General features: G+C 29.1%; 3 protein-coding genes and 1 long non-coding RNA gene across 8 annotated transcripts; 2 read left to right on the top strand and 2 right to left on the bottom strand.

Moving 5' to 3' along the window:
* The first annotated feature begins 48 nt into the window (after positions 1–48).
* LOC138178461 (dehydrogenase/reductase SDR family member 7) lies at positions 49–6,173 on the top strand. Of its 4 annotated transcripts, none has more exons than XM_069110343.1 (8): positions 49–676; positions 4,649–4,795; positions 4,885–5,037; positions 5,130–5,236; positions 5,307–5,546; positions 5,626–5,745; positions 5,815–5,984; positions 6,050–6,173. In XM_069110343.1, the coding sequence occupies exons 2-8, from the start codon at positions 4,672–4,674 to the stop codon at positions 6,135–6,137; spliced, it is 1,002 nt and encodes a 333-aa protein (XP_068966444.1). In that variant the 5' UTR covers positions 49–676; positions 4,649–4,671; the 3' UTR covers positions 6,138–6,173. The 4 variants fall into 4 exon arrangements, with proteins under 4 accessions (XP_068966444.1, XP_068966445.1, XP_068966446.1 ...); XM_069110344.1 differs by having other exon boundaries at positions 49–705; XM_069110345.1 differs by having other exon boundaries at positions 49–709.
* On the bottom strand, positions 1,100–3,671 carry LOC138178476 (uncharacterized). The gene is made up of 3 exons (XR_011172715.1): positions 3,337–3,671; positions 2,913–3,050; positions 1,100–2,834 (listed from the first exon to the last, which is right to left on the bottom strand). It is a non-coding gene; the product is annotated as an uncharacterized LOC138178476 (long non-coding RNA).
* mRpS2 (mitochondrial ribosomal protein S2) lies at positions 5,723–7,974 on the bottom strand. Of its 2 annotated transcripts, XM_069110356.1 has the most exons (5): positions 7,677–7,973; positions 7,473–7,595; positions 7,266–7,380; positions 7,075–7,170; positions 5,723–7,003 (listed from the first exon to the last, which is right to left on the bottom strand). In XM_069110356.1, the coding sequence occupies exons 3-5, from the start codon at positions 7,300–7,302 to the stop codon at positions 6,324–6,326; spliced, it is 813 nt and encodes a 270-aa protein (XP_068966457.1). In that variant the 5' UTR covers positions 7,303–7,380; positions 7,473–7,595; positions 7,677–7,973; the 3' UTR covers positions 5,723–6,323. The 2 variants fall into 2 exon arrangements, with proteins under 2 accessions (XP_068966457.1, XP_068966458.1); XM_069110357.1 differs by having other exon boundaries at positions 7,266–7,361; positions 7,564–7,974.
* Positions 7,975–8,571: 597 nt separating this feature from the next.
* LOC138178456 (NF-kappa-B-repressing factor) lies at positions 8,572–11,173 on the top strand. Its single transcript, XM_069110329.1, has 7 exons — positions 8,572–8,995; positions 9,536–9,669; positions 9,768–10,011; positions 10,108–10,234; positions 10,312–10,484; positions 10,547–10,720; positions 10,798–11,173. The coding sequence occupies exons 1-7, from the start codon at positions 8,820–8,822 to the stop codon at positions 10,958–10,960; spliced, it is 1,191 nt and encodes a 396-aa protein (XP_068966430.1). The 5' UTR covers positions 8,572–8,819; the 3' UTR covers positions 10,961–11,173.
* Positions 11,174–11,713: the final 540 nt, after the last annotated feature.

The raw sequence follows: 11,713 nt of genomic DNA, 5'->3' as shown, positions 1-11,713 counted from the left end.
AAACTGTAGTATATTTGTTACGACCGTTCACGGAGAGACGCGGAGAGAGCGAGAGGCGTAAATTCTCGCCACGATTCGGATAATCGACGCCGCGAATTAGTCATTCCTCTGTTTCGATTAAGATAACAGAGGTAGTTAGAATGAGTTTAACACTGAATTAAAAAGGTTAATATAATCTTATATATCTAACAATATTTAATATTATAATGAGCACGTCACAATTTATTTAATGATAAATACAATTAATTTGATACAGGAATTCGACCTGACTTTATAATATTTCTCGATATATTCGTTAGACTAATTGACTTTAATTTTATTCGTCTGGACCTCTCGATGCATAACGTTTGAATCCTCAAATGATACTGATTGCCCTTCGATTTTTTCTTTGTCTTCTCTGGGAGACGACCCCCACTACGCTCGGATCACGTCACCGTTCGCGCCTATGATCATGTATACCACCTTCTTTGTGTGGATAAAATAACGGACCGAAGGCGAATCGACGTTTCTAGAACTCACTGCTTGATAAGAATTATGCGCTTGTCGCTACATCGTATATATTTCGCCAGTTATATAAAACGATCTGCCTGCGATACTGTAATACCACGGGCGACGGTTAGGAATACGGTCTATGATAAGCCTCGTGACGTAACAATAACGGTCATCAATAATAACGGTCAGTAAAAACGATCATCATTGATAAATCTATGTGTTTTAAAAATTGGAGAGATTGTTGCAATAAAGAAGGCAGTTCCATTTTTCGATAATCAATAAATCAATTTAAAATCAATCAAAATTAAGTCACCTTTTCCAAACATACTATAAATTCATAGTCAATTAATATTCGTAATAAAAACTGTTATCTTTGGATATGAAATCTATATCTTTCTTTTTTCCAATGAATATAATTTGAATATTGGAGATATTTTATTGCATGAAACTCATGAAATTTTAATTCATGAAATTTTAATTCATGAAATTTTAATTCATGAAATTTAACCGCATGGTACAGTTTTGGTTTCGATAAATAAACAACTGATTTCTGATTCGAAATAAGCAACCTACTACATATTCACATACTTCATAAGTGAGAAACAGTGACATCATTCGGTAAAAAACGAATAGAATATGTATAGTTGTTGTCACACTCTGGTATTAGAAATCCTGATATGTTACATGCTGCTCGACAGCCAGCCTCTCGTATTCATTCTTCTCATTCTTTGTGTTCTTTCTTGTCACGTTCGAAAATAAAGTCAAGCCGAATAGTCATAAAACATTCAATAATTGCACAAAAATCGGGATTCAAATGTTGCAATTATGTAGAGGTAAAAATGCTCCTATTCCTCGAAACTGAAATCTTAGACGTGTTGAACATAGAAAAGGACTACGCGAGTCAAGGAGAAAGAGGGACTGAGAGTCAAGGCATTCAGCTAATGTTAAAATCCTGCAATAAGCTGATACTTTTAACTCAAAAATCAAACTTTCTTATTTTTGATTTGTGATCGATGAAACTTAACTAATATGTTTCTTACATTTTTCTGATTAAAATGACATCAAACACGTTATGATTTGGAGCATATTTGCCTACTTAATAAATGATAATTAAATACATATCAGTAAGTACATATAATTCAAATTGTATCGTGTTTAATCTCATTTTAATCAGACAGATCATACAGATATGTTAGTAAAAGTTTAATTTTAAAAAAGTCAACGATAAAAAAAGTTGTACTTTTGAATTGGTATCTGTATATATTGTCTCAGCGATATCCGACATTGAACAATGTTACATTACTTAACCGCGATGAGCTATCGACTTTCGAGGTGCGTTAGGCGAACTTGCTCCTATAGTAGGAATGACAACTGTGCAATTATGCAGAGGATCTTTTTGTGCAGTTGTGCAATTATCGAATGTTTCCTATATGTCTGACTCGTAATTAACAAATGGCCGACCCTGAGCATGTTGCGTATTCTGGAATAGTGTAACTTGTTTACTAATTTTGATAACCTATTAGTTAATAGAGGAAAGAGAGAACGAGAAAGTGGTAATCAGTTTAGAAAAAATAATTATTAGCAATTTGTAGCAACAAACTCGCGATATTTACGTAAATTATCTATTTTTATCAGCTTTACTGGCAACCTTTTGCTCTGTCGACAGAAACGCAATATTAACGTGAATCAAATTTGATTGAAGAGGTTCACTCACGAGTTAAACAAATGTGACTGAGAGTAAGTTTAACAATAAAATTTAATTTAAATTGGTTTATTTCCTTTCTGTTGTTATAATTATCGTTCTAATTCAGAAAGTGCTTACCCTTTTGTTTTGTATCCTGTTTGCGAACTTCGTTTTCTTATAATTTGTATTTTATAGGCTTTAATTAAGAATGGGAGATTTCCATACATTATAATATCGCGAGCTATACTTCCTCTACTATGTAGATGTCACCATATACAAATAAAAATGATCATACAAACTTTAATATCTAATATTAAATATAGTTTTAACGAAAGATTATAAGCAAAACACCAATTCACGAATGATTATTACAATTCAAGATTCCAAACATTTCTATAAAAGTGATTTTGTCCTCGAATGATTATAATCGTTGAATTGATTTTAATGTGGACTACACCGACGTATATCAAAATATATATAGTTCTATATAAAAGAAAGGTGACAACTTTGATTATACGAAATTTTGAACTTAATTATACGAAAAATTGTGCTCCCTACAATACTTCAAGTTGTCTTAACAACACGTTTTTGTGTTACTGATATTTTCGATAATATCCAGCTATCACATTTTATGTGCCTCATATTTCGTAGATGTATTCTATGAGCATAACCAAACAAAAAATGTCATATAAAAATATATAAATCGTTTAAAATATTATTAAAAATGGTTACATACCAGGCTATCATGGTTATATACCAGTATAACGGTAGGTTTATAATCGATATGATCATTAACTGTTACATACTAATCGACAGTCAAAATTCTATGCATGTCCGATGTCATCTCTTTGAGTTCGTCTCATCTCGTTGAGATCTGAATGAGAAACATCAAGTATGAGTGAGATAGAGAGGAAGGTTCATCAGTTGATTCATATATCTAGCGTAAAGTACTATTATGATTTGGAAAATAAGCCTCAAAAAACATTTTTTGGTAGGAACTTTTCTCATTTTCATGTCTAGAATCGATTATATAAATATCCTTTACATATTCTGCCTTATATAAATAGCTGAAAGCTGTTATAATTGTAGCAATACTATGCTATAGTTGTAATGATAAATACTGTTAATAATAAATCGAAAGACAAAACGTTTTATCTTACTTGAATATTTCTCCCATGTATACATATATTAAATATTTTTTCGTATGCTATTTGGGTTAAAAGTATTGGCATTGCATTTTACAATATTACGTGTAATATTATTATTAAATATTGTATATAATATAATGTGTAATAGTTTTGCCCTACATGATTCCGCATTCTGGTTTTAACGTTTCTCACTTATGTCATCATAGATGTATATACCTTTCCTTCAGAGTAGGACGATAATCGTAGTACAATCAACCAAAAGGCCATTCTCCATCAAAAAATAAGAAAACATAACATTTTTTCATTTGAGGCTTCGTTTTCGAGAAAAATAAATTTGAATATGTATCATACATATATAAGATCAGTTCATAATTAAAAACTTTTAAATTCCATTTTCTGAAAAACGAGGTCTTAAATGGGAAAATTTTATTTTATATTTTCTACTTATTTTCACGTATATAATAACTTCCTTTGATTGTTTCTCTTGCCTAGTTGATATTTAATCAAATTAATTTTCAAAAAATTTTCAAACTCGATTTTTTCTAAAACAAAGCGTCATAAGGAAAAATGTTATTCTACATTTTCGACTTATATTTTCACATATAATCACCTACTCGATTGTACTATAATTATCACTCCATTATGTGTATGATGAAATACAAATCTGATTGGTCATTTCTGGTAAACTAGTAACATATAAAGAAGGATAAGCATTAGCATAAAAGTAGTAATTATATAAGTAAAGTGATTTTATCTCTACATTACAAGTATATACGTACTTCAATTAATAATATCACTTTCTTTTTGCACTAATAAAGGTTCTATTTGAATATTAATATTAATCATTTGATATTATTTAATTTGATTTGATATTAATCAGATTTTTTCTCTATAACCGATTTAATTGTAAGTACAGATGAACTTTATATTATAATTAAATATAAATCATTTTAAAGTATTAGGTTGTCCGAAAAGTTTCTTTCGTTTCATAAGGTGATAGATAAGCAATAGATGAACACCAATTTTTGTTTTATATTATTTTATTGAATTAAGTATGATCCATTTCGTTGTATTTCTATTATTACGTTCGTGCATAATTCAATAAAATAATATAAAACAAAAAACATTGTGCGTCTATTATTTCCTTATAAAACGGAAGAAACTTTTCGGACAACATAATATAACCAATAGTTAGTATAAATTTAAAAAATACATAAGATTTAATGTATTGCATACTGATTTAAAAAAAATCTCTTAAAATAAAAATATGTGATTAAAATGTAATACCTTTTCATGTTCATATAATTTTTTCAGATTTTTTCAGATTCAATTATATAATTTAGTAATATGGATCTTTTAGCTGTCATTGGCTTAATAACTATAATTTATTGTCTTGTTTACTTTATTTGCCCTTGGTTCCTTGATTGTGACTTACATCTTGCTATCTATGAAAAATTTGGCAAACCTACAAGTAATAATTATGCATATTTTTCAAAAAAAGTATTTGTGATATGCATTGTTAAGATTTCTTCTTACGTATATTTTTAACATTTTTGCCAGATACTTTAAAAGATAAAGTAGTATGGATAACAGGAGCATCAAGTGGAATTGGAGAACATCTTGCATATGTTTTGGCAGAGGCTGGATGCAAATTAATTTTGTTGGCACGAAGGGAAGCTGAATTGGAAAAAGTAAAAGTTAATTGCTTGCAAAGTAAATAAGTTTTTGATAATAATACTTATTATTTCTATTAATTATCCTCATACTTTTACACAAATTTAATATACTAATTCATTTATTTTTAGGAAATACAAATTTAAAAAGTTCAGACATTGAAACACTAGTTCTAAATATTTGTGATGTAAATTGTCATGAGTCAGCACTTAATAATATCATTGCTAAATTTGGCAAAGTAAATACATATTTTGTTATTGTGATCGTTTATTACATTATACTTTGATTATACATTAAATCAATTTTAGCTGGATATACTTGTAAATAATGCAGGACGATCACAACGAGCATTATGGGAGAATATTGACATATCCGTTGACAAAGAAATGTTTGACTTGAATGTATTTTCACCAATAGCTTTATCTAGATTAGTAGCAAAATATTTTTTCAAAGTAGGTGCAGGTCATTTAGTATTCACTTCAAGCATTGCTGGTGTTACGGCATCACCATTTTCTGCTACATATTGTGCAAATAAATTTGCATTACATGTGGGTATAATACTTTAATTATAATCATATAATCGTTAATCTATCTGTATATATATAAATAAATATTTATTATACACAGGGTTATTGTAAAACTTTTGCTTTAGAAAAAACTGATAAAAATATACCAATTACAATTGTATGTCCAGGGCCAGTATATACTAATTTTTTGAAGGAAGCATTCACTGATAAAAGTGGTGAAGTATGTATATATAATATATTGACATTATGAACTATTTATAGTTCTTTTTCGTGTATCTCTACTTTATAGAAATATGGAGAAAATGTGAAAGAAGATCCGGCAAATAAAGTGAGTGTAGAACGTTGTGCTAGACTGATGGGAATTGCAATAGCAAACAAGCTTTCTGAAGTGTGGATTTGCAAACCACCTATACTACAGCTGGTGTACCTTGGAATTTATTATCCAAATATTGGATTATGGTATATTACTTTAGATTTACCAAAATTTTCATTTAGATATTTTATAAAATTATTTTATGTTTTAGGATAATAAAGTATCTGGGAGCAAAATTTATGCATCGTTTGCGAGATAATAAAACAGCTATTAAAACAAGTACAAAAGAAACACAATAAATATATATTTTTTCTTATACTTCAATATATATTATATATTATGTTGTTTTTATTCAACTCATTTCATATTCACTAATTTATAATTGTAGCTTTTTGCAATTTTTAACTTTGTTATATTTACTATATACATTCAATAAAAACAATATTTTCATAATTAAAAAATTTACTTATAAGATTTTTACATATTTATGGTACTTGATCAGAAATTATATTATATTTTGTCCCTTGCATTTCATCCTTATATTTCTTGCCTCTCACTATTGCTTCCTTAAATAATTTGCAATACAACTCTATGGCGCAAGGTGTGTCATCATTTCCAGGAACTGGATATGTTATAAGTTTAGGATCGCAATTTGTGTCTACAATACCAACTGTTGGAATACACATTTTAGCTGCATGGGACACTGCCGTGTGTTGTTCAACAACAGACTGCATGGTATTAAAAAATATACACAAATCTGGCAATCTGGTAACAGCTCCAAATTCACATGTGGCATTTGTAAATGTTCCAGGCTTCCAAGTCCTTGTATGAGCATACTCTTGACATTGCTTTGCAGTTTCTTCTACAAGATAAGAAATTTGAGAATTTCTTGCTATGAACAAAATTACTCCATCTCTGGAAGCTACGTGGGCTGTGAAATTTAATGCTTGTCGTAAAAGTTCAGCGGTTTGATCTAAATCGATTATTAAGTGACCTAGCCTAGATCCAAATATAAAAGGTCTCATATGATCATTTAAAGAACCTTCTTTGTGACCAAAATGTACTCTTGCATCAAACAAGTCTTTGACAGTAAACATATCATAAACATGAAAAAAATCTGGATGACTTAATGGATTTATATCTTCCAGACTCTCTGTGTTTGAAACTAAAATATTATAAATTTATATTTTATTCAGAAAAAAATAAAAACAAGTATGTGAGATATAAAAATTTTACCATCTTCAATTTCTTGTTGCACTGTAGGTTTTGTGCATAATTTATGCTTCGAGCAATATGTGAGTAATGGTCGCAAAACACTCCAATCTCTCCATACTGTAATAAACAACATGCTTAGAGTTTACAATAACTTGAAGAAACATTTAAACAATAAAAAACTGAATGAGAGGAAGAGAGAGAGAGATATTTACATTTAGATGAAATTGTTCGTGTTATAATAGAAGCCATTGCGTATACTTTTAATTTTCTATACTATCGATAGATAATTATGTCATGTACATTTATTGCTAAAACAGACTTATTTAAATCTTTTTCTATGCAATAGGTTAAGAAGCTTCACTGCTGTTAAAATTAAATAAATGAAATTTATTTTCTTTAATATTTAAATCGGAAGTCGATATAAATGCAATACATATTTCATTAATTACGTTCGGATTATGTTACTTATATTTTTTATTATTAATTTCGGCACATTGATCTAATATATACCTATAGACATATTCCTATGTAATTTCATATGCCTATGTACAAAAAAAAGAATTAGTTTCAACTTCGCACACCAGTTCACGATATATATGTATTACTACGATATATGTATGTACAGGATGAACCAGTTAAATAAACACGGTTTTCCTAAATATCTGCCATATTTATTGTGGTATGAAAAGTATTCTCAGCACGAAGATACTATATTCCAAGGCCAACATACAACAGTGGAAATAGTTCTTTTTCTAATTTGCGGGCCAATTAGAAAATACTATCACCATCTAGTTGTAAAGAGCTGGAACTAATCTTTTTGTGAGAAAATTAAAAAATCAAACTTCTCAGTCTATAAGGCGTATTCTTGAACTATTCAGGAATTAAATTAATGCTTTCTCTCAGAAATATTCTCTGTATAATATTATTCCGATTCCTTACGTAATTAACACATTACATAGAATTGATGTAAAATGCCATATCTTATGTCAAATTCTAGCGCTCTCTATCAAATTTTGTTCCATGTTACAACCACTGACTCGCTGGTAGAAGGCGCTATAGTGCACAAAATAGAGCATTTTGCATTAATTGCATATAATTAATTAATTACATAGGACATCTAAGCTATGCTGTGGTTGAAAGATGTAACGGTATAAATTAGAATATTTGAATAGGAAGACTAACGCAGTGCATGCGAATGAGACTGCAGCATCTGAGAATAAGAAAATAACGTGATGAAATAAAGCAGTTCCCGAATAACGCCATCCTTCGGCAAATTTGTAAATTATTGTCATGAAGCAGAAAATAAACTAATACCAATACGTAGAAAATCGGAATGATATTATACATGAAACATTTTTGAGTTAAAGGCTTAATTTAATTCCTGAATAGTTCAAGAATTTGCTTTACAGACCGAAAAATTTGTTTTTTATTTTCCTTATAAAGAGATTAGTTCCATCTTTCTATCGCTAATCTTAATTAATTTCTTAAGTTCTAAGCTTTCCTAAGATTTCAAATCTATATTATATTTCGTCCATGGTGTTATTGCTGTGTAAGCCATTTTGCGATAATACGTTATTTCTTAATATTGAAATTTTTAAATATATTTCTGTCTTGTAACGTATTTCACATAAGTCAGACAAAAGCGTTTGAAGTACTTTTAATAAGACATCTACATGAAAGTTTTGTGCAACTTGTAACAAATGGTACACATCCAGTGTGTTTATGTATAAATTTGTAATTTGTCATATAAAACGTGTGATATTGTGATGAAAATGAGCGGCGAGGATGATTGGGACGTAGAACGATATAAGACAGAACATGAATGCGACGAACATTGGGAACTTAGACGCAAATTTCTTTTAGCTCATAAGGATAAATTTCCAGAAGATGAACTTGTGTGTTTAGCTCAAGTATTTACAAACGTGGAATTGCTTGGGTGCAGGTAGTGTCGAATCTAAAATGTGATATCTATGTTTTATTAATTTGCAGTTTGTTTTATTATATGTTTGTATATTGTAACTCACAAAAGTATCCAAACCCGTAGAAGTCTTTTATAAATGTATTATACCTGTTATATGAAACATTTCCAAACTTCATTAACACTGTAAATGAGACTTGAGTATCATGATTATGTTGATAAAATTTCAAACAAATTTGGAAATATACATAAATGCTACAAGATACAAGTATGAATTTTGCAAAAATTGTACAAGTATTTAAATAGGCAATTATTTATTGTATTAATAAGTCACAGTATTTAATGGGATCTATTTAGATATATCTAAGATGGCTATTCGTGCTGCATACTAATTTTTTATCAATATATGTTCACAATAGATATATTGTATAACCTGTTCAATGAGATAAAGCAATAGACATAAACAAAACGTAATTGCTGTGGGTACAGTTATTAGCTGCCAATCGTTAGCTCAAATATTTTTATGAGTCGTTTTACATATATTTCATTAACATTTATTTTTAGGTATCCTAAAGAGACGATGCAATTAATTGCAGAGTTAGCTCAAGATATTGTTGGTGAATATAGAGAAAAACGAAAAATTAAACTGCAAAGAAAAGTTGTGGAAGCTTCGGATGCTGCTAGTTCAAAGGTTAAAGGTATATCTAAGAGCTGTGAGTTCTACCATGTGCTGAGTATGAAAGAAGTGTAAGAAAACCTGTCCTTTAAGTGCATTTCTTAAAGAATAATTTTTTAGGAAGAGTTGCTTCAACATCTTCGAATACAATCAAAATATCAGCACAATTACAAAACACAAAGTTGCCACATAATTTATTATCTAATAAAGTACCTGTGAAACGAAGGAGATTGGAGGAGGCTCCATTTGGCGATATTGTTATAATAGAAAGGGTTGGAGATATACCACAAAATATACTCACTAATGCAGTCAGTGTGTCAGGTGGAAATTTAGAATGGAAATTTGATAAAATTAAGGACTCTTAGTATGTATACAGTATACATATATATATCTTTTCCTTTCCTTTCTTTTTCCTTGTTCCTCAGGATTATCTTCCTATTTTTTTCTTTTTCTTTTATAGTAAATGTAATATTTTTATAAATTCGAAACTGTTAGCGGAAGGTTATAGTTCTAACCAAAAGTCAGCGAAGAAAGAAGCATCCATTTTTGGATTACATGAACTACAGAAGCATTATTATACGATTAAGGTTTATAAAAAAGATTCGTTTTTATTTTCAAAAATAGCTTCCAAAAATAATTTCCAAAGCTTTATTTTAATGTTTAGATTAAGCACGATATAAATAGGAATGCTAATGTAACTGCAACGACAATGACTAAGAGTACATTAAAAGATGACACTATCTCCGATGACAATATTGGAAGAAAATTAATGAAATTAATGGGTTGGACTGGTGGTGGTCTTGGTAAATCACAACAGGGAATAGTAGAACCTGTTATGTAAGTATAATCTTCATTTTGTTTTGTAAAACATTTTAGAAATATTACTTTTATATCTGCAGGATTCAACAGCAAATGAGTAGGAAAGGTCTCGGATTAAAGCAAAATTCTTGCTCTGCAAAGGATTTAAGAAATAAATGTAAAGACATCATGAGAAAGTACCTTTCAGGTGACATGAGAAATGATTTAGTATTTTCTGTTGATTTTACAAGTGATGAAAGAGCAATAATCCATCAGTAAGTGCGTTAATGCAATTTTTCGAAATAATCAGTTGGATTGAAAATATTAAGTATGCATTCCAATTTCTTTATAGGATTGCAAGACAACTCGGTTTAAGGTCGCATAGTTATGGTCCCAAAAATGAACGAACATTAATAGTTTCCCGAAAAATAGACCCACAAGACCTAGTCGAGGAACTAAAAAATTTTGGGGGTAATACTAACAAATATCAGTTAATCGAGCCAACTGGACTGTAAATAAAATGATAAACTTATCTTTCCATATATCATATAAATTTTATGCTTAGATATAAATACCAGTTGCAATAAATCTATGTATTTTATGAAAATTAAATTGAAATATATAATTCAAAACATACATTATACTAATACAGTTAATATTATTTTTATATTTAATTTTTATTATGCAAACTTATCATTCAAATAAAATATTCCATCAAAGAAATTAAATCTAAAATATTTTGTTGCTTTATTTATTACGTAATAGGTAATTTTCTAAGAGTGTCTTAACAGTTGGGAAAAATATTGCTATTGCACAATTCCATGAAATTCTGATTCTCTGAATGCATCCTCTTTCTCAAAAAAAGTTCCTTGGACCAATTTTGATTTCGATGTTCATTCAGTAGAAAAAAGAAGAAGTTTTTATGAAAGCAGAAATAGAATTAATTTAATGGTTACAATAATTACGATATATATATATATATATATGTGTGGTCAGGTACAATTTCAATTTCGTGAAATAAAACTGAAGAAACGTTTACTTTATTTAATGATGTTCGCGCGCTGAACTTATTTCCAAGAACATTGTATTTTGTTTTAATTAATAGAAGTACAAAACTTTAAGAAGCAAGATCGCTTACAAGTGTACGGTACGTCGCAGTTACCGTATAATAAGAATGCTTTGGCAGTAGAACAATCAGAAGTCGAAAGTAACATAGATACAAAGGCGTGTGATTTTTTTTTTATTACATTATCACATTCTTTAAATCT

The sequence above is a fragment of the Bombus flavifrons genome, chromosome 3 (assembly GCF_040668555.2).
Source record: "Bombus flavifrons isolate JBK064 chromosome 3, iyBomFlav1_principal, whole genome shotgun sequence".
NCBI lineage: Eukaryota > Metazoa > Arthropoda > Insecta > Hymenoptera > Apidae > Bombus > Bombus flavifrons.
The sequence above is the reverse complement of the archived record's forward strand: the minus strand, read 5'-3'. Positions and strand labels throughout refer to the sequence as shown.